The sequence below is a fragment of the Ictidomys tridecemlineatus genome, chromosome 7 (genome assembly GCF_052094955.1).
Source record: "Ictidomys tridecemlineatus isolate mIctTri1 chromosome 7, mIctTri1.hap1, whole genome shotgun sequence".
Classification (NCBI taxonomy): domain Eukaryota; kingdom Metazoa; phylum Chordata; class Mammalia; order Rodentia; family Sciuridae; genus Ictidomys; species Ictidomys tridecemlineatus.
The window spans coordinates 129,849,612-129,873,649 of NC_135483.1; the positions used below are offsets into that span (position 1 = coordinate 129,849,612).

The following is a 24,038-nucleotide window of genomic DNA, read 5'->3' on the forward strand; positions in this document are numbered from 1 at the left end:
GATAGCCTCTTTGTTATCTGACTTTTGGCATATATAAGCCATCTCTCTAGTTTAGGGAATTGTCTATACACACTATAGTAATAAAGGAGAAGGGACCTTTTCAAATGGAATTAACATCATATTAGAGAGTGGGGGCATGTGGCTTTTGATTCTGGTCCTGTTGATTGACAGCTGAGATCTCAGGAAGCTATACAATTCTCTGAGTTAAGTTTCACCTTTATTGACCTATTTTTTCTCATTTACATGCCACCTATTCTTCAAGGCTCATCTTCACTGTTATATCCTTCAAGATGCTTTTCTTGGGCTTATGGTTGTGGCTCAGTGGTAGAGCACTTGCCTAGTACGTGTGGAGGCACTGGGTTTGATTCTAAGCACCCCATATAAATAAAATAAAGGTCCATCAATAACTTAAAAAATATTAAAAGAAGAGAAGCCCTTCTGTTTTTCCTTTTTCTTGATAACTCCCACAACAGATGCTACCTCTCTTATCTCATTTGGTATCCATACTGGAATAGCAGTTATTTGTCTTTATATCACTGACCAGATACTAGAGATTTACTAGGGGCTGAGACTTCTACTAGTCATGCTTGTATTTCCTGCTCAGTACAGCCTTGCATATAGTAGAAGCACATGTGTTATTTGTTCAGTTGAATAGAATTGTACCTACCAGTGGGCACATGACAAATGGCACCTTGCAGAAATGACTCACAGGCTGTACTATGCCAGCGTCCATTAGTATCAGCGAAAACACAGTCACCGAAGAAGGATGACTCCTCATCTTTCCAAAAAGTGAAAGAGGATTTGGTGCCATCTGACCAGTCAAAATGAAGACCATTCTGTGGAGGAAAGGTGAGCCATCACTTCCTCAAAACGACTGCTGTGGTGCCACCCCGTGCTGTGAGCATCCCACCCTTCCCACAAATATCTCCACTTCTATTCTTTTTTTCAGAGGGCCTAGAACTGCTTATGAATATGGCCTGACAAAAAGGAGCATCTACCACAAGTGATATATATATTTTTTTGGTTCTGAGAAATCATTGGCTTCTTGCAACCATAATTTCTTAGTAAGTAATCAGAGGGAAATAGGGTCAATACCTTGATTTTTACACCAAAATAAAGTCTAGATTGATTGAAGATTCAAGCATAATGTTGAAAACATAAAAACATTAATGAAAACTTTGCTTTTTTTTTAATACTTTTGATGTGGGGAAAATCTTTCCAAGTCATACAAAATCCAGAGTCCATAATACAAAATTTACTACATAAAGATAAAACATTCTGTAAAACAAAAAATACAACAAATAATCATAAAATATCATTCTTTTAGCTACCCCACTGACAAGGTTTAGAATTTTGATAGTAGTGTTAAGGATGTTAAAAAACTGAGCTGGGATGTGGCTCAATGGTTAAGTGGCCCCTGGGTTCAATCCCTGGTACCAAAAAAAAAAAAAAAAAAGGTATAAAAATTAGATGCTATCCTTTGGCATATAAAGTGGTGCAAACTTTTGAAAGGCAATTTGCAGTACTTGTTAAAATTTAGTGTATTCAGCAATTTTATTTCTAGGAAATTATCCTACCTGTACAAGAATGTTTGTTGTGCATTGTGATTGTAAAAAAATGAGAAAAAAAATCAAATGCCCATTTTCAGGGGAATAGTTTAATAAATTGGGGTGTATTCTTACATACTGCTGTTCCAAGTGAATACATGAGATTTTTATGTGCTTACAGGAAGGTTATAAAAACTACACTAAATTAAAAGAGCAAATTTAAGGGTAGCAAACACAGTGTGATCTCATTTGTATTTTAAAAACAATGTACATATTCACTCATTATAGCTGCATACGTGTATGTCCATTGAAAATTTCTAGATGGCATATAAGAAACTGCTTACAACACAGGGAGTAGAACTAGGGATCAAGAGAGAATAGAATTTACTTTTCATTACTTTTATTAAAAAACAATAAAGCAAAGAACCTTATTCTCCAAATCACATTCCTAGAGGAAAACAAAAACAATGTTTAAATTTTAAGAGGTATGGAATTATTTAAAAATCAGGCAAGAAGTGTGAGCCATTTTTCTTGGTGATTCCTGAAATGTCACAAATGACCCAATTTGACCCAGTTGCAGAGCTTGGGTTTAAAATGTGTTCCAGTATTCGTATGGGATGGAATTCAGATGTGTCTGGAAAATTTCAGAGACTTTTGAAGGCTCTTTATTATGTCTAGAAATCAGGCAAGTGGATATTTATTAAAAGACATATACTCTTTTGTTTTCTAGTTAAGCTGCTCACAAGGTTAGTCAGTTGTTTTACTAATTATTTAAATGTTACATTTACTGTTATTTCTGGGATTTTTTTTTCTGTGCTAATTTCACTGATACCCATGAAGGAGGTAGATATGAAATTTAATTATGTAAAGATATTCCAGGGCACTTAGGACACTTACATCTGTGGTGAACAGTCCAATCCAGTGGGCGTGTCCTAGCCGGTTGAGGACAACAGTGAGGAAGGACTGGTGATACTGGTCTGTAATGCTAACCAGCTCTGCTCCATGCATCAGGCAGGCTTTTATTGCTGCATACCAAGTCATATTTGCCTTAATTATTTTGTACGTTCTGTTTCCATATTCCAAGGTATTAGGAATTGGGTACATATCAGATGTATTCATGTGGTCTCCAGAAGTATCTACAAAAAGAACAACAACAAAATCATTTGTAGCATGTGGATGGGAAAGGAGGAGGAAAAATCTAGCATGGATCCCTGTCATGATGATCCAGGTTGACCAGAGAGTTTTTCTTCCTGAATTGACTATGTATTAAATGAGAGTACTGCCTGAAAGTATATGGGATGCTAAAAATTAGAATCTTTAAGATAATTTAATAAATGAGTTTCTTCAAATTATAAATATAGATTGCATTAATTTTGAAATATTTCCCATTTTTGACCCTCTTTTGTCAAATAGACCACTTTTAGTAGAGCTGCCGGTAGTTTCCTTAGGCAGGTTTCAGTAGCTACCAACACTAGCCTAACCCACTGTTATGGCAGAAATTCACGCTTCATGAAAGAGTATTAATATATATTGTGTTGTCATCAATTACATTGCAAAACTAGTTTTACAAGTATATATTCACTTATTACACTTTAAGACTATAAATCATTATCATATTTAGTCTATAATTTCTAAAAAGAAATTTAAAAACTCAAGTTAACAAATGCTAGAAACATATACTTCCTATAAAAAGTTACTATTAATATGTCACCTGTGAGAGTCAAGATTTATAAGTTAAAAGGGAAGTTTTTCCAGCCTGTAATTATCAGTACTTCCCTGTTTAGGAGTGGCTATGATCATGGGGAAAGAGAGTCTTCTTTGACTTACAGATATTTCCTTTTTAATATGTGTGTTTACTTTTTGTTTTGTATTACATTGTGTACTAGGATAGGCTCAGTTCAGAGCAACTAAAACATGAAAACAAAATAAAAGTTTCTGCACTATCCAAAGTGCCTTGAGTTTCTCTAGTGGGTTCACAACACTTAGGGTTAGAAAGGAACATGGCCAGGTGTGGATAGGTCAGAAGGTCTGGGGCTCAATCCCATTCCTCCTTCTAACTCGTTAAGAGACATTGAGCAAATTGAACTCAAATTTCTGGTCCATGAGACATTGATATGATCTCCCTTATAGGAGTGTGAGTAGGATTCCTTGAGATATCCACAGGGGATACATACTGTTATTCCTTGGAAACAGCAGGCACTCAATAAATGATGCTTCTTGCTTCCCTTTCCTTACTTCTAGACATAACTCCTACTCTCTACCTACTGCCCAACCCGTAAAAGTGGCAAAGTGGGAAATTGACTTTTACCTGAAACTCTTATCTCAATATAGCAACATATTGCAAAATCAAAGTGAAACTAATATATTTACCAACTTGTGAAGATTTGAATTCTATTATCAGTTTATTTATTGCTAGAAGTCTGTTTTCCAGTCTATATGCACAGTCTATGGTTATTTTTATAAAATCAATATAATAACGAAGTAGTTATTTATAAATGATTAGTGAAATTAAAGACACAAATTCTTACATATGTGCCCCAAACACCAATTTGACTGCCCCCAACTGAGTTATATATCTATATTTTTACACATATGAATTTCTTCCTATGTAATCAAGTCTATCAAATTTCAAAATAAGTGAATTTGAGCAACATGATCTTTCCATTCTTTCCCCTGAAAAAGAAAGATCTCTTGGAAGCCAAGTTCCAAATTAGGGGCTCTTAGATGTTCTTGTGGGATTTGTTTGTTTGTTTTGCAGTACCAAGGATGAACCCAGGGCAGTGTCCATGCTAGGCAAGTGCTCTACCACTGTGCTACATCCTGAACCCCAAACCGGGAGGGGTTCTTGACTTTGCCTTTCTCTTTTTATTCAGATTTCTTTGTTCTTTCAGGCAGATGAGTGATTTGTTTCAAGCCCAAAATGAGTACATATATATATAAGAAAGAAGAGCAGAACTTGTGTATTCATTGTAATTTGCAAGCATTTGTTAAGTCAAATAGTCTTAATTGAAAATACTCTATCATTCCTTAAACATGTGCTGGGAACAGTACTAAGCATTATATATGCACAGAGCATAAACGCTGAAATCAAAGTTTGCAGAAGATAAATAACTTGACAGAAGCTTGTTTACAGAGGTGGGATAGGAAACCCTGGGTGGGGCACTCCAGGGTCTCAGTTCTCACCCACCACTGCTCTACTCTGTCTCGGAAAGAACATCCCAAAATATCAGAGAGAGCAAGTGATCTGAGGTTAAATTTCAAGAAAAAATCAGTGTTACAGTAGTAGAATAGAATCATTGTGTTTAACTGAGAGACATCCATCACCCTCAAGGTAGAGTGCTAATTATTTTTTTAAGCCTCAAGTTCTTTGTAAAATGGGGAGACTTTGACCTCTTTCATAGAATTCTTTATGGTTTTATGGCATAATGCTCATAAACCCAAAGCACAGTGCCAGGTCCATGTTAAATGTGAATGTACATGCTATTCTGATATCATTTCTTCCCTTACAAGGTGCTTTCCATATTATTCTTGCCATTACTGATCCAGTATCTTCTTATAGTTCCTGGCTGTTGTGCCTCAGTGATAACTGAGAACCAGAAATGGAGCTTCTCTGGAATTGCTGAGGATGGGTTGATACTTAGCGTCCTCAGAGAGCTCACAGGTGTGCAGGACTAAGAAGTGTGATTCATATTCCTGGTAAGCATCATAGGCTAGGCTGCCTAGACTTCCACATAGCCTGATGCAAACTGCGACCATCTAGGGTGTGTGGTACCAGTGCTCAGTGAAAGGAAGCTACTGTTTCTATTTTTATTACTTGAGATCACTCAAAATGCATTCATGTTGCTTGCTGAACCCGTTGGCTATGTGTAACAGTGTGGTGATAAGATTTGGACAATAAATATCCCCTAAAAGTCCAAGTGTTAAGGGCTTGGTCCCCAGGGTTCATTGTTGAGAAGTGATGAAACCTCTAAGAGGTAAGGCCTAGTGGAAAGTCTTTAGGTCGTTGGAAGCATACCCTAGGAGGGGATTGTGGAACCCTAGTCTCTTTTTTTCCTTTCTTTTTGCTTCTTGGCTATGAGGTAAGTGGCTTTGCTCTGGTGCATGCTTTAGCCATCATGTGCTGCTTTGAAATAGGCCTCAAGCAACAGGGCCAATCAATCATGGACTAAACCACCAAACCTATGTGCCAAGATAAACCTTATCTCTTTATAAGTTGATGATCCCAGGTATGTTGTTACACTGATGGAAAGGTGATGAGCTAACACACATGGCTTTGGTAATTTATACCAGAAGTCATTGGGGGTTCTGCCTATTAGATCTAGAAACATACTATACATCATATTTAGCCACGGAGACCATTTTTAGGGTTCCAAGAAGGTGTATGAGTTGGTTTATTTCTCTGATTCTTTTCCAATGTTTTCTTGGTGACTTTTACAAAATTGCTTGAATAGATGCTGCTATGGTTTATATGTAGTTTGAATATGTTCCTTAAAAGCCACATGTTGAAGTTTCATTCTCATTAATGAGGTATGAAGCCGGTAGAGAATTTATCTGACTATGAGTTTTACAAATGGGACTTTTAGGAGGTAATTAAGATTAGATGAGGTCATCAGGGTGAGCTATCATGATTTGAATGCTGGTGGCTTTATAAGGAGAGACAGACCAGAGGGTACACTTATTCTCTCTGTCTCTTGCCATGTGATGCCCTGTGCCACCTTAAGTCTGCCATCAAGAAGGCCATTACTATATAGGAGCCCTTTACTTGGGATCAGAACCATGGGCCAAGATAGCGCTCTTTTCTTTATAAGTTAGCTTGCTAACTTTGTTATAGTACTTCATTATAGTGTCAGAAAATGGCCTAACACATACATATAATCCCAGAACAAAGCAGGAAAATTTTTGAAGAGGCCAAAGTGAATGCATAAACTTAGTCACCAGTCAAGTGTTCTCTGCAGTCCTTCAAACAAAACTAAAGGGCATAGAACCAGGGTGCTGGAAATTACATGATCATAGGTAAAGAGAAAGAATAAGTGCCTCACACTGTTAGCTGTGGGACTGCTAAGCAGTTGTGGAAAACAAATATGGAAGATAAGGGGGCTGAGTCTAAGGAAATGAAAGGAATAAAAAAAAACATATTTTTATATATGGAATAAAAAGGAATTAAAAAAAAACATGTTTCTTACCTTGCATTTTTTCACAAACAAACCCATAGCGTTCTTTTCCACAATCTTCAAAATACCATTTGCCAGTGAAATGAAAATTAGGATTACTTGACAGCAAGGCACAGAGAGGAATGTGTTTTTGAACTTCTGTAGAGTTATGACTTGGAATCTTTAAAAGAATATAAATGTTATAAAAATCTGATAATATAAAACATTGAAATTTGTATTGAGGACATTAAAAGAGCATTAATCCCTTATTAACGTTTTTTTCTCTTTTCTTTTATTTTCTTTGTAGTACTGAGGATTGAACCCAGGGCCTTGCATATGGTAGGCTAGGGCTTTACCATTGAGCTACATCCCCAGCCCCTCTTTCTTTGCATTTAATAAGTCAGTTTACAAATCTCTTCATAACCTCCAAAACAAACAATAATTGTAATGAGTAAAATAATTAGATTTATGAAACACATGAAAATTAGGTGAAATTGCATTATTAAAATTAATGTTAATAATAAACTAATATAAATTTAGACCTACAAAATATAGGAAGAAAAAATCTTTAGTAAGCAAGTCTTGAATGAGAGTTCTGGCTAAAATGATTTCTACAAAATAAATCTTAAAACTTACATTTATTACATCAAATGGAGACCAGTTAGAATATGTCACAGGCTTTCCATTTAGCCATTTTTCATAATCGTTATTTTGTAACCCTATCCACACATTAGTGTTATGGCCAAAAAGATTCATAGTGATGAAAGCTGAAAGATAGGAATACATTATCTAATTTAATACCATATAAACCATTAGGGTAATCATCAAATTCTGTTTATAACTGTAATTATATTTAAATGACAGTGAAACTTAATTATGAATCAATTGTAGGAATGTGTTACTTTGTCCTTGTTGAGGTAATGGAGTTTTTTTCTGCACTTTTGTTTGAGTTTAAATTGACAGAAATTAGCTGGATAACAAGAAATTTTATCATATCATTAACAAAACAATTTCCAGTGCTCATTCAATGCCTTTTTAAACAAAAGAGGATTTATCTATTGTAGTTAAGCTACAGTATATAATTACCTAAATATCAAATAAAAGTGTGTAGTTAAATCTAAAGGGATCTAAAAATCATACTGTGCAATTATAGTAGACTGTACTTGAGATAATTTTAGCCATTTTGAAATGCAGATCTTATTCTTTCTATTACCTTCAAAACTCAGCAGCTTATGATCAATGCAGTTTGCAGACATGTATAGATGTCATGACATAAAGCTTACTGGGTAAACTGAAAATTTATGAATCATCAGTACGATGTTTTAAATGTTGATTTGGAAACGTTAATATGTTTTGGAACATTTTAATTAATACCTGAATAAAAATTATTATTTTGGCCTAGCGGCACCCTGAATACTCTACCTTGTTCCACCTCACTTTCAATGGCAACCAGTGTCCCCCCTGTTTCAATGCAGAAGTCTTGAGCACCCATCCAGTTCTTCAGATCACTTGGGTCTTTGGGGATCCTCACCAAAAGGCACTATGAAAAAACACCAAAACAAAGTGCTCATTTCTGTAGTTTTATAAGTGAATTAAAAATTTCCCATAGGTCAACCTTGAAAATTACTTAGGCAGAAAGAACTCATTCTTCTTTCAGCTGCTCCAAAGACATTAGAGTAACCATCATATACACCTTAAAAGGGCCAATGCCTGTGTTGACATCAGGCAGATAAGAAACAAGGACGTGTCTTGTCATGTGGGATGTCAGAGCAGTGGCCATGGCTCCTCAAGAGGAGCCAGTTTGCGCACAAAGTTTGCAGTGGCAGATTTAATCTAATAAAAGAAGTCTGTGAGTGGCAAAGAACAACTTAGCTTGAATCCGTTTCCAAGCATCCTTCCTCACTTTGAGTGAGAAAGGAATATGGGGCGATGGAGCCACATCAGGTGTTTCAATTTACCAAATATGTAGAGTCAGCCATTAGGTCAGTAAGTCCACCAGAAAAGCCAGAAAAGGAAAAAAAAAAATGAGCCCAATGGGAGGAGAAGCTAGGGCAGAACTCAGGACACCCAGGAAAAGGAGAAACAAAGGAAGGCCAGCCATCAGTGTTAAATGGAACACAGAAAGGCTGTGGGATTTGGCACTGAGAGTTCATGTCTCTATCGTGGTGGGATGGGTGAGAAATGGAGGACTGGCCTGGCTGAAGATAAGCTTTTCTTCCCCACCGCCACCCCTAAAGCTCAATGAAATTTAAAATGTTGGGTAGGACTAACTGGGCTTAGGTGAGAGGGAGACACAGAAGAAAAAGGTTATAATGGAAAAGGCAAAGTTCCAGAGAAGTCAGGAGACACTTTATGCAAAGCACAGTCCATCTAGAATTTCCTGAGAATTCCTCTCTCATGCTCAATTTGCTTATCAACGAACATAGCCAACCCTAGTCTTTGATAGGTCAGATTCCAAGATCTCATTACGGAGACACTTCCAGTTACACGATGATGTCACATTATGTAGAAATCCGACTTGAGGAAGCATTCTTCCTATCTTGCCTTAGAACGATGTCCATCCTTTCCCATCATTCTTCTAAATTTGTCATTTCCCACTACTTCCCCACCATCATATACACCTTAAAAGTGAAGAGTAAGTCTTGTTCTTCTTTGTCACATCAGGGGAATGTGACTAATAAACATTTATGGAAAAAAATTAGACAACAGATCCTAAAGTGGTTATCAAACGACATCCTCGGGCATTCTAGATTGAGCCCAGTGGTTCTCAAACAGTTTAGCCCCTCAGGGATCATGTGACAATGTCTGAGAGTTGCCATACTGGCAGTGGAGTCCAGGACAGCAGCTCCACCCTGCAAGGTTCAGAACAAGTCACTAGTCCACAGCCAAGAAGTACCCAGCTCAAAGTGTCAACCGCAGGAGACCATCCTTTTCAAAACTCAGTTCTGACATATCATTATTTTTTGTTGTTGTTTAGTTATACATGACAGCGGAGTGTGTTTTGACACATTGTACATACATGGAGTATAGCTTGTTCTCCTGGCTATATATGACTGTTTGTGTATTCATGTATGAACATAAGGAAAATAATTGGACATGTCCTCCTCCTCCTTCTCTACCTCCTCCTCTTCCTCCTCCTTAATATTTTTTATTTTAGATGGACACAATACTTTATTTTATTTATTTTTATGTGATGCTAAGGATAGAGCCCAGTGCCTCACATGTGCAAGGCAAGCGCTGTACCACTGAGCCACTACCCCAGCCCGGACATGTCGTTCTTGAGTTTACGCTCCTCAGAGGGTTTCCATTGCTTTTAGGATAAAAACCAGAACCCCTGATCTGGCCTGAAGTTGAGTTTCCAACCAAAGGAGGAAGAGTATTTTCAATTCTTCTGCTTCCCTTTCCCTTGTTTGCTTCACAAAGAAACTGAATTGGCTATAAGGAGTTTAATTTTATAACAACTATCCTTTTATCTATTTCTTTTCATTCTGCCTCTTTCTTCTAATTACAAATTCCGAAGAGTGGCACACACTAATTATTGGGAAGTCTTATCACTTAATGTGAATTCACCTTGTGTTCAGATAGTCACACTAATGAACCATTCACAAATACCAAGGAACTTCATTGGTTCCGTTAGTGCATTAAATCTCTCCAGAAAAACACTCCGTCCTCGCTCCCCACATGCTTGCCTCAGCCAGGATTGACTAGCTCGGCAGTGTGGAGTGTGGCCTCCTCTTTCCACAACTTCATTGTTTCTGAAAATATAACATATTTACTAACACTCTCTGAAATGGTGTTGTTAATAATTAAAGCACAGCAGCAAGAGGCAGTACAACATCCTTAACATTGTTTACTGACTCATTTGCAAAATATGATCATCTTGTATAATGTACCTCTGATTATTGCTGTGAACTAAGGAGGTGCTATTGTTTCTCTACAAGTTTCACATATAAGATTATTTTATTCATTTATTTTGGGTCTCAAAATTGTTTCTAGCTCAACATTTGGAAATGGAATTCTTGACACTGGGTGGTTCCCCAGTGTTCCTGCTGACAACTGAATGGCACAGTTAGCACACAGTAAGCCTGGGCCCTGATAGGCATTTCACCAGCCCTCCTGCACTACCATTTGGAATTTCTGTTTTGCAAAGCACTCCCCCTTCTCCTACCCTCACTACCCAATGATCTTGGCCACCACCCTCTTAGCCCAGGTTACTAATTTTGCCTGTACTATTGCAATGGCTATCTAGCTGTTCTCACCCTGCCCACCTCCAATCTATCCTTGGCACTGATAAAACCAGAAACTCTACAATGATAACACTTGCCTACTTCTTTTGTCTCATCTTCTATTAGCCTAGTTCTTCAGTTTCTTAACTGTTATATTTCCCCTCACCACAGGACCTTTAACAAATGCTACTTTTAATGATCTTTATCTTATGACCACCTTGGTCAGGTCCTCCTATGACATACTTTTAAAGAACTGCATGACTTTATCACATACATCATGGTTTTAAATTATATAGTTATTTTCCTGGCTGGCTTATTAAAGTTTATTCTCCCTCTTGTCTGTAAGCTCCAAAAGAGAAAACATTGTGTCCTGTTTTTGAATTCTCACTATGCAACATAGTTAAGTGAAGGAATGGATAAAGTGTAAAGTGGGGACATGGAAAATGGTAACCCCCAAGACAATGTGCCCCAGGAGGAGGGAGGGAGGAAGGAGGCAAAACATTAATTCTTCCTCAGTAAATCCTTTCCTAGTGACAAGACAATCCCCGGGAAGGAGACATACATCAATCCTAAAATGGCAGTACCTAGAAAGAGGATAAGTGTTGATCCTTTCCCAGTAAATTCTTTTCCAATGACAGCAAAGCTACACATTAATCCTGTCCCAGTCACAATACGATGACCCCCAGAGGACAAGATAAGCACTGGGCACTGAGGTCTAAACCTTCCGTCCTTGCGCAGTAAAACAAGTCTCAAGGGCTGGGGTTGTGGCTCTGAGGTGAAGCAATCGCCTAGCACGCGTGGGGCACTGGGTTTGATCCTCAACGCCACATAAAAATAAAATAAAGATGTTGTGTCTACTTATAGCTAAAAAATAAATATTAAAAAAGTCTCAAATTTTTACAATCTCTTTCCTGAATGCCCCAACTGACAAGTCACCTTCAGTGTAACCTATAAAACCCCAAGCCCCTTCTATAACCGGTGACCATTTTCTACCCAGAAAGTGAGTATATCTAGGATATACTTATATAGTCATTATCACCCAGTTGTGAAAAACTAATAGTCACATACACGAATGAACAAGAAATATAAGAGTTAAACCCAAAAAGCACTTAGAAGAAAACATAGAGGTAAATCTTCATGACATTGGATTTGGCAGTGGATTCTTAGGTATGATACCAAAGCACAAGCAACGAAAGATAAAATAGATAATTGCGTTTCATTAAAATTACAAACTTTTGTGCATCAAAGGAAATTATACAGTAAGTTAAAAGACAATCTAATGAATGAGGGAAATATTTGATAGGAATTAAGTATATAGAATGTATTCAGAATTCTTATAACTCAACAATAAAAAGACAAGTAACCCAATTAAAAAATGGACAAAGAACTTGAATAGACATTTTTCCCAAAGAAGATAAACAAATGGCCAATAAGTACTTGAAAAGACTCTAAACATCATTAGCCAATAGGGAAATGCAAATCAGAGCCACAATGAGATAACACCACAGGTGTACTAGAATGCCTACACTCAAAAATGATAATAATAAGTGTTGACAAGAATGGGGAAAAATATAAATCCTCATACCCTGTTAGCAGAATTGTAAAACGGTTTAGTTGTTGTGGCAAACCATTTGTTCCTTAAAAAGATAAGCAAAGGATTACCATATGAACCAGCAATTCTACTCCTAGGTATATCTCCACAAGAATTGAAAATAGGAACTTAGAAATGTACATGTCAATGTTCATTGCAGCATTAGCCACAGTAGTTAAAAGGTGGAAATAACCAAAGTGCCCATCCACAAATGAATGGATATAGAAAAATATGGTAATTCATAGAATATGCAATGGGGTATTATTCAGCTATCAAAAAGAAGGCAGTTTTGATATATGTTAAAACATAAATGAAGCTTGAGAACACCATGTTACATGAAATAAGCCAGACAACACTGGGTGAGTTCACTTAAATGAAGTATCTAGAAGAAGCAAATTCATTGAGATAGAAAATAGATTAGAGAGGATGGGTGCAGTGGCACACACAATAAAAATGCTTTAAAAACCAATTGCCAAACGTTTTAGTAAAAGACTTAGTAACACTCATTGTCTTATTGAATATAAGTGATACAATTTTCATAATGGAATGTAAAATTTACGACTGGTAGAAAGATTCTATAGTTTGAGAAAATGGGAAATAACAGAAAGTACTAGCTACTAAAATGCTATAGTAATGTATAATCTAGAAAATATTTCATAGTGCCACCAGGCTGACTTTATCATGGGGCTAAGCTGATGTGGTAATTATTTTTATTATCATTATAACTGAAGGCTTTATTTTTTTTAAAACAGTTTTAGTTTTAGAGCAAAATTAATAGGAAAGGCACAGAGATTCCCCATAGTAACCTCAGTTCTGCACATGCAGAGCCTCCCCCATTATCATGGTCCCCCACTAGCGTGGCACATTTGTTACAATTGATGAACCTACACTGACCTGTAATTATCACCCAAAGTCCACAGTTTTCATTAGGGGGTCATTCCTGGTGTTGTACATTGTATAAGTTTGGACCAATGTATAACAAGGTGTATTCCCCCATGGAATGTCATATAGAGTATTCCAGAGCCTAAAACATCCTCTGTGCTAAGCCTGTTCACTTTTTTCTCTCCTCTCAACCCTTAATTTTTTTTTTTTTTTTGTGTGTGTGTTGCTGGGAATTAGAACCCAGGATCTTGTGCACGCAAGGCAAGCACTCTACCAACTGAGCTATTTCCACAGCCCCTAACCCTTGATTTTAAAGTTGTCTTTATATAATTTACCTTTTCTAGAATGTCATGTAGTGGGAATAATATAGCATTGGAGTACTTTCAGATTGGCTTCTTTTACTTAGTAATATGCATTTAAGGTTTTTTTTTCATGTCTTTTCACGGCTCCGTAGCTTGTTTCTTTTCAGCACCGAATGATACTGCATTGTCTGGATATATCAGAGTTCTTATTTATCCTTTCAGTTACTGCAGGACATCTTGGTTGCTAAATTTAGTAATTATGAATAAAACTGCTTTATCCACATGCAAGACTTCACACAGATGTTGTTTTCAACTCCCTTAGATAATTGTCAAGGAGTGTGATTGTGGAATGTATGGTAAGACTATAATTAGTTTTGTAAGAACATTCCTACTGTTTTCCACTGGGGCTGTACCCTTTTGCATTTCCAACAGGAATGAATGAGAGTTCTGGTTGCTTCACCTCCTCATCAGCATTTGGTGGTGTCAGTGTACTAGGTTTTGGCCATTCTAACAGAAAGGCAGTGTGTTCCATCATCATTTGCAATGCAGTCCTTAAGTTCTAATATGAAGCAGACAGTGTAGGAAAAGAGTAGGACTACCAGATTCAGGACAGAAAATGTGAGGTTGATTTTCAATCTAATGCCTGTTTACTGTGAACGTTCAGAAAGGTAACACAATTATTCAATATGCAAATTGTTAATAGTAATTCTGTATCTTTCAAAAGTTCAATAGGAGAAATGCATATGAAATTATCCAACAAAGTCAGTTGGAAGCAACCTAAATGTCTACCAATGGATGATGAATGGATAAACAAAATGTGGTATATACATACAATGGAATATTATTCAGACTTAAAAAGTAAGGAAATCATATCACATGTTACAGCATGAATAAAACTTGAAGACATTATGCTAAGTGAAATGTACCAGTTATAAAACAAATATTGTATGCTTCCACTTATGTAAGGTATCCAAAATGGTCAAATCTATAGAGATATAGAGCAGAATAGTGGTTGTCTGAGGCCAGGGTGATGTGGGGAAAAAGAATAGGAAGTTATTGTTTAATGGGTGTAGAGTTTCAGTTCTGCAGGATCAAAAGAATTTGGAGATTCCTTGCACAACAATGTGAACGTACTTAACACCAGTGAACTGTTTACTTAAAAGTGGTTAAAATGGCAAATTCGGTGTTATATGTATTTTACCACAGAATAAAAAAAATTAAAATTAAGTCAGTGTCAAATATATAGAGGGTGCTCAATAATTGTGTAGAAAATCCAAGTGACTTCATTTCATGAATTAACAATGAGAGGAAAATCACAAAGAAGGAGAAAATGCCCTGCCAACATAACGGAACACTCAGATTGAAAATTGGCTGTCCACAATTGAAGACCAATTTCATATTAGCATATGAAATTATGACACAGTTTGGGTTTTTTAATTCTCTAGGAGTTAAACAATTATAATTTGGGATGCATTTTAATTACTTCCACCTAAGGCCTATAAAGTTATTTTATTATAAAACATAAGGAGTAGAAGGAAAGTCTAGGCCTTAATTGAAGGCAGTATCAGAAATAATAAATCTGGTTTACAATATCCCCACTGGCGATTTTTTTTTCTTAAATTCAATTCTGCATGGAAGCAGCAGCTTTATGAGGCTCAAGATGACATTGACCAAGCTAAGTTATTAGTTCATCAATTCGCAGGTGCATAGAGCTCTTTGCTGATTCCAGGCAGGGAAGACACAAAAGGAGAAGACCGAGTCTGGGTCCTCTGGAGTTCACAGCTCATTTGGAGCAGAGCCTAGACACATAAGCAAGCAGGCACATGTGCACACATACGTGTGCACACACGTACACACTGCATATGTACACATACACACTTGTACACACAATACACACACCACACATGCACAAACATGCATCGAACCTGATGAAACATTCAATACAGTGAAGGGCTGTGCCAAAAATAAGAACCAAACTGAGCATATAATGAGGAGTGGTGTCAAGATTGTTTTTGTCAAAGCCTTTTTAGTTGCAAAAGATTTGTTCCTATGTGGAAAACTTCTCCAGTCTCTTGAAAGTTGGACAAAAGCAGTCCAGATCTGATGGATAACTCATGGCTTTTTAAAGTCACCCCAACTTTTTGAATACTTTCCAAAGTGAAAAGCTACAACAGAGGCAGCTCAATGAAAACAATTTTACCTTAGAGTTAAAATATAGCCATCCTTTCGGACACGTTCCATGTTCTTTTGGTATCTCTTTCTTCTTCTCGATGATCCAAAACTTGGTTCGCTTACAAATGCTAGGCATAGAGACTGAACAGTCTGCACTGCCCCAGAGTCCTGGAGGAGAGAGTGGGTTAGAAATGGCTCAGAAACAGCGGTGACTCTTTGTAGGTGTTATGTTATGCATCTACTGTGGTTTTCCAAAATTTGTTACTTTAAATATAGAAATGGAATTAAATTTAATTACTGACTATAGTGACACCAGCTATCTGGGAAAGGTGCTAAATCAGTAATTCTTAAGAATGTAAAGATTTTTTATGCAAAAAATAAATAAGTAAACGAAAGTAACTCAACTAAAATCCCAGAATTGATTAAAGTTCTAAGAATATTTGACTTGAGTAGAATAATACTAATAGAGTAATATTTTTGTTTTCAGATATACAGCTTCAATGATCAGAAAAAAAGATTCCAAAACAACAGATGATCATTTTCACTTTATTATTATTATTTTTAGAAAATTCTGATTGAACATCCTCAATCCAAAAATCTGAAATCCAAAACTTCTTAAGCACTGCAATAATGCTCAATAAGTTTCAGATTTTGAAGGATTTCAGATTTTTGATTTAGGGATGTTCACCTGGCATAACCTATTCAAATAACCCAAATCCATAAAACCCTGAAATCTTAAATACTTCTGGTCCCAAGCATTACATGTAAGGGTGCTCAACCTGTATAATAATTTAGAAAAATTAATTTAGGAACTTCTAAGAAATTAGTAGTTCTCTAGTATTGACCCTTCACAAAACCAGACTCATATAAACATGTCCACTGCAAGATACATCCTGCAGTCCTTAGCTTCCTGAAAACTGATTTTAAATGTAGAAGAGTTGTTTTCAGAATAAGTATTGTAGAGTGCATTTCATTAGCATTCGAGTAATAAATTCCAGAACAGGGCAGAATGCATGCAAATTGTAAGGGCAAGTTCAGGAGTCTAGTATCAGAAATATGAGCCAAAAAGACGCTGGCTTTAAAGTAGGGGCTGGAATGCTATTTTCAATACAGATGAGCTGCTAGTTTCCCAGACTCAAAAAAATAGCCTTTTCTGTAGGCTATTGTGACACCTGCTGGCAAAAGCAAGCTGATTAACCACATGTTGTTTTCTTTTCCTAACTCTCTGCAGAGGCCCTCCCACTCAGGTTTGCTTTCCCTCTCCTGACATGGGTCCCAGGTTAGTTATGAATCTGTTAGATTCCAGAATATTGTGATCTTTAATTAGAAAGTGTGGGAGGAGACAGTGGACAAGCAACCCCCAAAGCTCTGTGCTGATGAAAATAAAGCAGACTTCAGCATCAGTGTGCTTTTAAATCCAATTTGTAAACCCTTGCTCTCACAAAGCATGCTTAGTCAATGCCAGGTATTTAAAGAAAAGAAAAAAAAAAAAAGCAAAAAAATGCCGAATTGAATCAAAATGTTTGCTAGGAAAAAATAGAAGTAAATTTCATAGAGGTTCAAGTTCTGAACATTTTTAGATTGGATACAAGAAATAGATAAAACATGGTTCTACATTGAAATTTCTTAGAGAAAACAGATTTGTCAGGCACATTTTTTTTTTTTTAGCAGTCTCAATGGGCCCATTTTTGGTGCTATTTTGGCTCATGAGGAGGAACTTATCTAGATGTACATTATTTTCAAGGACACAAATACATGGATTAAATGGAAGGAATGTCATTAAGTCTTAAGATTATGACATTAAACACAGTCAACCGAAAAGTCACCAAACTCCTCCTCACTGAACTGATATAATAAAAAAGGAGATTTCAAGCCTCCAGAAAAGTCTGTATTATAAACTGAATCAAGAATAAATAAAATAACCTGTTATGGAGGAAATGAAGCCACATCTCTGGCTCTGATTATTCACAGATCTTTCTCTTTCTTTGTCCCAATTCTGGTATGTTACTGGTGATCCATCTCTCCAACTGTAGGAAAATTAAAAACTTTAAGGGTCTTTCATTTTACATCTTTAAGTATCGTTAAGCTTTAAACAGTATTAACTCTTAACACATTCTGGAGTTCTGGGGCATGGATTAAAGGTATAATATTTTGTTAAACTCAGAAAAATACTATTGTACAGCAAAGCACTTATAGTTAACAATATTGTATCATATAAATATTTTCTAAGAGGGTAGATTTTATTTTAACTGTTCTTATCACAAAAATAAGCAAAGAAATAGGGCAGGACAAAACTTTAAGGTGTGAATATGTTTATCGCATAGAATGGGGTAATGGTTCCATGGGTGTAGACTTCAAAAAATATGTCGTTGTCTAGGGAAATGAAAATTTATAAGTTAAAGATAATGTTTGAAGGTTGTTTAACAAATTGATCGCTAAGATCTAGTCTAATCATTTTGTACATAAATCTTGTCAAACAAAATTAAGTGCAAATTAATCTAGGTTCATACTGAAATTCATCGTTGGCTCTTTCTTCTTGAAGTCCAATCCACCAATTTGCACCATACTTTGATAGCTATTGAAAACAAAAAAATAAAGAAACTGTCAGCATTTATTCTCCTTGTTTTCCCTTTTCACCATTAAGATTAATGGAGTCTCGGCTAATAGCTTTCTAATCTTGAATACTTCACCCAATTATCTAAGAAAGAGGAACTAAGGCCCAGGATCTTGAGAAAGCCTGAAACTTCATTATTCTAAAATATTATCCCCTCATTATGAAGGAAAATTGGAATCAAATATTGAAATCACTTTGGGTTCCATACAACATGAAAACTAAATTTTCTAACTCTGTAAAAGGGATTTAAAGAGTTTATAAAAAGTAAAATAGAAGATGAATTCTTTTTCTGACTAAAAAAATTAGTGTTGTTTTCCTCTCAGTGAATTATAGAAGTTCATTGCAGATGTCACATTTATTTGAAAAACAATTCAAGATACAAAGACATCAATAGAATAAAGATTTTGAATTTTAGGTGTTAGTCTGATTGTTAAGCTTTAAACAGTATTAGCATTCAAATAGAGAGATAGAATACAGGACAAAAGAATACTACAGAATTCCAGTGTCTGACAACTAGAAAATTATCTTTATATGTTTTATTAATTTTATACCAGTTGTGATCCTTCAGTCTTAAGCACAAAAAGTATAAAATTGAAATACAATCTACATGCATGTGTGTATGCACACATAAACACACATTACAGCTGATATAATACTGGACTCATGACCTGGGGAATTATAATTTCTTCTTTATCCATAAGAGAGAAAGAGGGAGTTTCTCTGAGATCTCTGAGTCAGTATTTTTATGATGTATGTATTGTATGTTTGTGTTGAATTGGAACTTAGTTTTCTATGCTAAAAATCTGTTAATTTGAAGACATATATATTTAAGTCTGCACTCGTTTCTTTTGTAAAGATGGGAATAAATTTTAAGATCTATTATTTTTCTGCATGAATTTCAGGTCATCCTACAACAAAACCTAATAGCTTGCTAACATTCCAGTTTGTAAACAGGTATTTTTACTCCTTAAACAGTGTGGCTGTCTGCCATATCAGCAATTTGAGAATAATGCAAGGTGGAACAATTGTAATTTTGGATCCCTGAGGTGTCGTTTCGTGGACATGTTCCTACATGCTGAATTTAGATTCTCATTGTCAGACTTGGGAATGGGTCCATTGAGACTGGCTGGGAACTTAGTGGGAGAATCACAACAATTTCATTCCATCTAAAGAGGACTCCTGTGCCACGATAGTGCAAATCATGGCCTGATTGTTCACTCCCCTAATTAAGGATTTCTAAAGGGAAATGGTAACTATTGCATCTTAAGAGGCATATTGATTACCACCTCAAGTATGGTACAGTCATCTCCCACACAGCCCATCATAACCTGTTGTGATAAGGCACAAAGCTTCACAGGACAAGCTAGAAGATACCCAGACAGAAAAATCCCTGTGAAAAATGAATCTTTTGCATTTTAGCTTAGGTATAAGATCACGACAATAGAAACATTATTAATAAATGTGATATGATCATGAGTTTTATAAGATCAATTGTGTTTTGCTGTACCTAGATAACATCATATGGGAAGAGCTTACCAAAAAGATATAAAATACAACAGTTAATATATTTAATTTACTAAACTATATAAAGAGGAACAGCCTGTCACCTTTTAAAATGTTTCCATAGAAAATGGCAAAAACCAAGTTACCTTAGGGGCTTAAAATTAGATTTTGGAGGAGGACTAATGGATTTGATATATATTTGTAGGTATTTAGAAATAAAATTTAAAAATAATGATAATAGGGGCTGGGGCCAGGGCTCAGCTGTAGTGCACTTGGCTGGCATGTGTGAGGCACTGGGTTCAATTCTCAGCACCACATATAAATAAATAAAAGTAAATAAATAAAGATCTATCAACAACTAAAGAAATAATAAATAATGGTAATAGGTTGTTTTCATTTTGAAATGCAAATATTGTGTAATATAATATAAAATGCTAATTTGTGTTAATAATATAAAATATAATATAGCTAAGTGAACTGATGATAGGTGTTCATAACTCTTAAGTGCTTTTTACCTAAGGCATTATCTAACTATCAAGAATACTCAACAAAGAAATGCTCAAAATTCACTCTGATGATGTCTGTGGCCTTCTATTATTCAAAATTTCAGGGAGAAGACACTGGCTGATTTCTTCCACAAGATGGAAAGATTTTGTTAAAAAATTTTTTTTCTTCAGATTTTAAAAACTGTATCCTGGTTTCTGGTACATAATTCTTTTATACTCCAAGTAAACCTTTTTTTTTGTAGTTCTAATAATAACTATTCATAGGGAGGGAAGCTATATAAAACACATTCACAATTTTAAAAGCATTTAGTTACTTACTCCAGTTTTTCCTACATTTATAAGATGGATGTGCCACAGAAGCTAGTGGCATGACCTCTATGAGTTTGGCTCTTCGTTCTTGAATAAAATAATTTCTCCTAGATTGACCCATTGTTGTAGGACATTCTTAGTTATGGGATTTCTTACTTATACATTAACAGATACCATTAATACCACCATCACCCCCACCAAGACAAAGTGGCAAACATAGCAGATACAATAATTGCTTGAAAATTTACAACTTTCCTTTTTCTAATTTGATACTCTTTTCCCTTGGCCCCTGCTTTAGGCTGAATGTTTGTGTTCCCCCAAATTTACAGGTTTTAAGCCTAATCCCTAAGGGCCTTTGGGAAGGTGATTAGGTAACAAGGGTAAGTATTTATGAATGGGATTGGTGCCCTTTTAAAAGTGACCTCAGAGAGTGAACTCATCCCTTCTGTCATGTAAGGACACAGTGAGAAGACAGCTGTCTTTGGACAGGAAGCAGGTCCTCCTCAGACACTGAATTTGCCAGTACCTGGATCTTAGACTCCCAGTCTCCAGGAATGTGAGAAATAAAATTTTGTTGTCTGTGAGTCCCCCTCCTTCAGTCTATGGTATTTTGTTTTAATAGCCCAAACGGACAGAAACAGTCCTTGTTCTCCTTTCTTAGTCTCCACACTGTGTATCTTCCAGTAATTTTCTTTTGTGGCACAGTAGGCTATACCCATAAGGGCAGGTCACCTATAACCTGACAGGGCACTCTACATTCCCACAGGCATAGGTAGGGTTACAGTTTTGCTGAATAAGGCGCTGCAAGGTCTTCAACTACATTATGGCATTGGCTGTCACTTCCCAAACTGCTGAACCCATGGAGCCTTATATTTTCTTCTACGGGAGGTATTAACTTTGCTTTCTCCACTGTCTTCCTACCTCCCCAAAATTAGGAGATGAATTAAGAGGCAAGACAAAGAGGGACGACCTATAGAAATACCCAGAAGAGCTCAGCTCTATTGGAAAGAAGCCCTTCACTGCTCACATCTGAGACATAGCTGACAGCCACCTTTGGGAAGGGATTTTATAATGAGCAGTTTAATATAGTGTAGATATTGTGCTTTTATTCACCCTGATCCTGCTGTCTGCTGTCACAGGCAGCATAGTGTAGGGTTTTTTTTAAAAGATCTGGGTTCCTTTCCAAATGCCATGGTTTAGTTGCTGTGTATCCAAGTTGCTTAGCTTATTCGGAGTCTTAGCTTCCTCATCTGTAAAATATACTAATAATAGACTTTCCACAGAGGGCTTTTGGAAAGATTAAGAGGAATTAGATGTTAGGACTTAGCCCAGTGCCTGGCTCTGTTCAGTAAGTATTGCAAAATCACAGCTCCTTTTGGAACCTGTACTTTGCATGTGGTAGACTGGTTTTCAGCCATTCACCTGATTTCCTGTTATCGCCACCTACAGCCAGAGTCTGGTATCTGGCTAAAGAAAAAAATGAATTTTCTGACATTGTGGTATGTGATGTGTTAACATTGAACATGACAGTTTTGGTTGGAGTGTTCCATTTGTAGCAGTAAAGAGGTGGCAAAATAGCATATGATCCAATAGTGTGGGGGGGTGCTGGCAGTAGAGGTTGTTCTGCTACTGAGTCTACGTGGGACGGAGTGGTTGTCATCTAATCTCTGTTTCTTGGCTTTTCCATCATAAGGAGGCAGAAGTCCCAACTTGCCTGTATCTTGCTGGCTGTATGCGTAACGCAAAGGACAAAGAAATGGAAAATCTTCATGAACTGTGGGAAAAGATATTTTCCTACAAGTTCATGCTTCATTTTAACCATCAATTTACAAAGACAGGAAAAGATTATTAAAAGAGTTGGGGAGATTATGAAATATGGTTAAATTAAAAAAATGACTGGCTTTGCTTTCAAAGGTTTCTTAGGGGAAGTTAGGAGGGAGATTTTTCCTCCTTAGAGCTGCCATTTTACTTACTGCATTATCATTTTTAGCATCTTATTTTATAATTCTGAAAAAAATTGGCACATCAAGTATATATATTTATCATGTGTAACATGATGTTTTGAAGTATATGTGTATATATATATTTACATATATATATATATTGTGTGTGTGTAGTGTGTGTGTGTGTGTGTGTGTGTGTGTGTGTGTGTGTATCTCCAGCTTCTTTGAAAACTGAGACTGTTTCCTACATTTTTGTGTCAATGACAAATCTCACAGTGCCTGGAACATGCTCGATATTTAGAAAATCTTAACTGTAGGCATGCACTGAAGACTATGTTATTCCTTGGCAGTTTATTTTATTGTTTATCAGGTCAGGTCTTGTATGTTCCTAGTTCCTCAAAAGATTCAGGCTGGTCTTTTATCTTAAGTGGAAACTGAAAACTGTAATTTTCTATATGTTGAATCTTTACAAATTTAAAAGTTATATATTCATGTAACATTTGAAACATCAGAACTGTCATCCCTCCCCCCAATCAGGCATTCCTCATCCTTCATTTGAGCTATATTTTCCTTCATTGAATTTATCCACTTATGCTTTTTTAATGTATTATGTAATTCTGTTTACTTGTATTGATTATGATCTTTCATCCCAGATTAGATTATAAACTCCATAAAGGAAGGAATTTTGGTCAGTTTTAATCACTGATAGAATCTTAGTTCCTAGAGAGCTCTCAATAAATATGTGTTAAATAATCAGTGCACTTACAAAACAATAAACTTTACTTATTCACTATCGTTGCTAATAAATAATGAGATGTGAAATGATTAAGCAACATAGTAAATCTCTCTAGTATTTTCTCTTAATCTCTATAACTGGAAGAAAAACAATTCTCAAAAATCCATGGCTTTTACTGAAATTTAAATGAATGTCTGAAGTCAAATTAAAAAAAAAAATCCTGTACAAGGACAGAAGAAGGTGCTAATGAGAAATTCTCAAGGTGAATTATATTCAAGTACCGCTCTTATTTTGCTGTGGATGAATTCTTGCTCATGTGCAGAATGAATTGTGAGAAGATCACTGCGCAGCCAGCCACAGACAAACTCAAAGGAGGACCACTCGGAGGCATAGGTATGAAAAAGGTACTCTGCATCCTGATAAAAGAGCCAGGGCGCATCTGAAAGAAAAATAAACCTGCAAATGGTGCCAAATCTGTTGAGGGTTATAATACACATGATTGACATCAAATTTGTAATCTGGTCAGGACATATGCACACAAACACAATCACAGACAT

General features: G+C 36.1%; 1 protein-coding gene across 3 annotated transcripts in view; it reads right to left on the bottom strand.

Moving 5' to 3' along the window:
- Positions 1 to 24,038, bottom strand: part of Pla2r1 (phospholipase A2 receptor 1) — a 117,424-nt gene that overhangs the window by 13,741 nt on the left and 79,645 nt on the right. For 2 of the 3 annotated variants that reach the window (XM_078017464.1, XM_005315764.5), the window contains exons 17-25: positions 23,763 to 23,920; positions 18,381 to 18,445; positions 17,794 to 17,897; positions 15,899 to 16,038; positions 8,120 to 8,237; positions 7,334 to 7,464; positions 6,731 to 6,878; positions 2,445 to 2,683; positions 668 to 836 (exon numbers count right to left, since the gene is read on the bottom strand). In XM_078017464.1, the coding sequence (XP_077873590.1) occupies positions 668 to 836; positions 2,445 to 2,683; positions 6,731 to 6,878; positions 7,334 to 7,464; positions 8,120 to 8,237; positions 15,899 to 16,038; positions 17,794 to 17,897; positions 18,381 to 18,445; positions 23,763 to 23,920 (1,272 nt within the window). The remainder of the gene's footprint in view (positions 1 to 667; positions 837 to 2,444; positions 2,684 to 6,730; positions 6,879 to 7,333; positions 7,465 to 8,119; positions 8,238 to 15,898; positions 16,039 to 17,793; positions 17,898 to 18,380; positions 18,446 to 23,762; positions 23,921 to 24,038) is intronic. The other variant, XM_078017465.1, reaches the window with a different exon arrangement.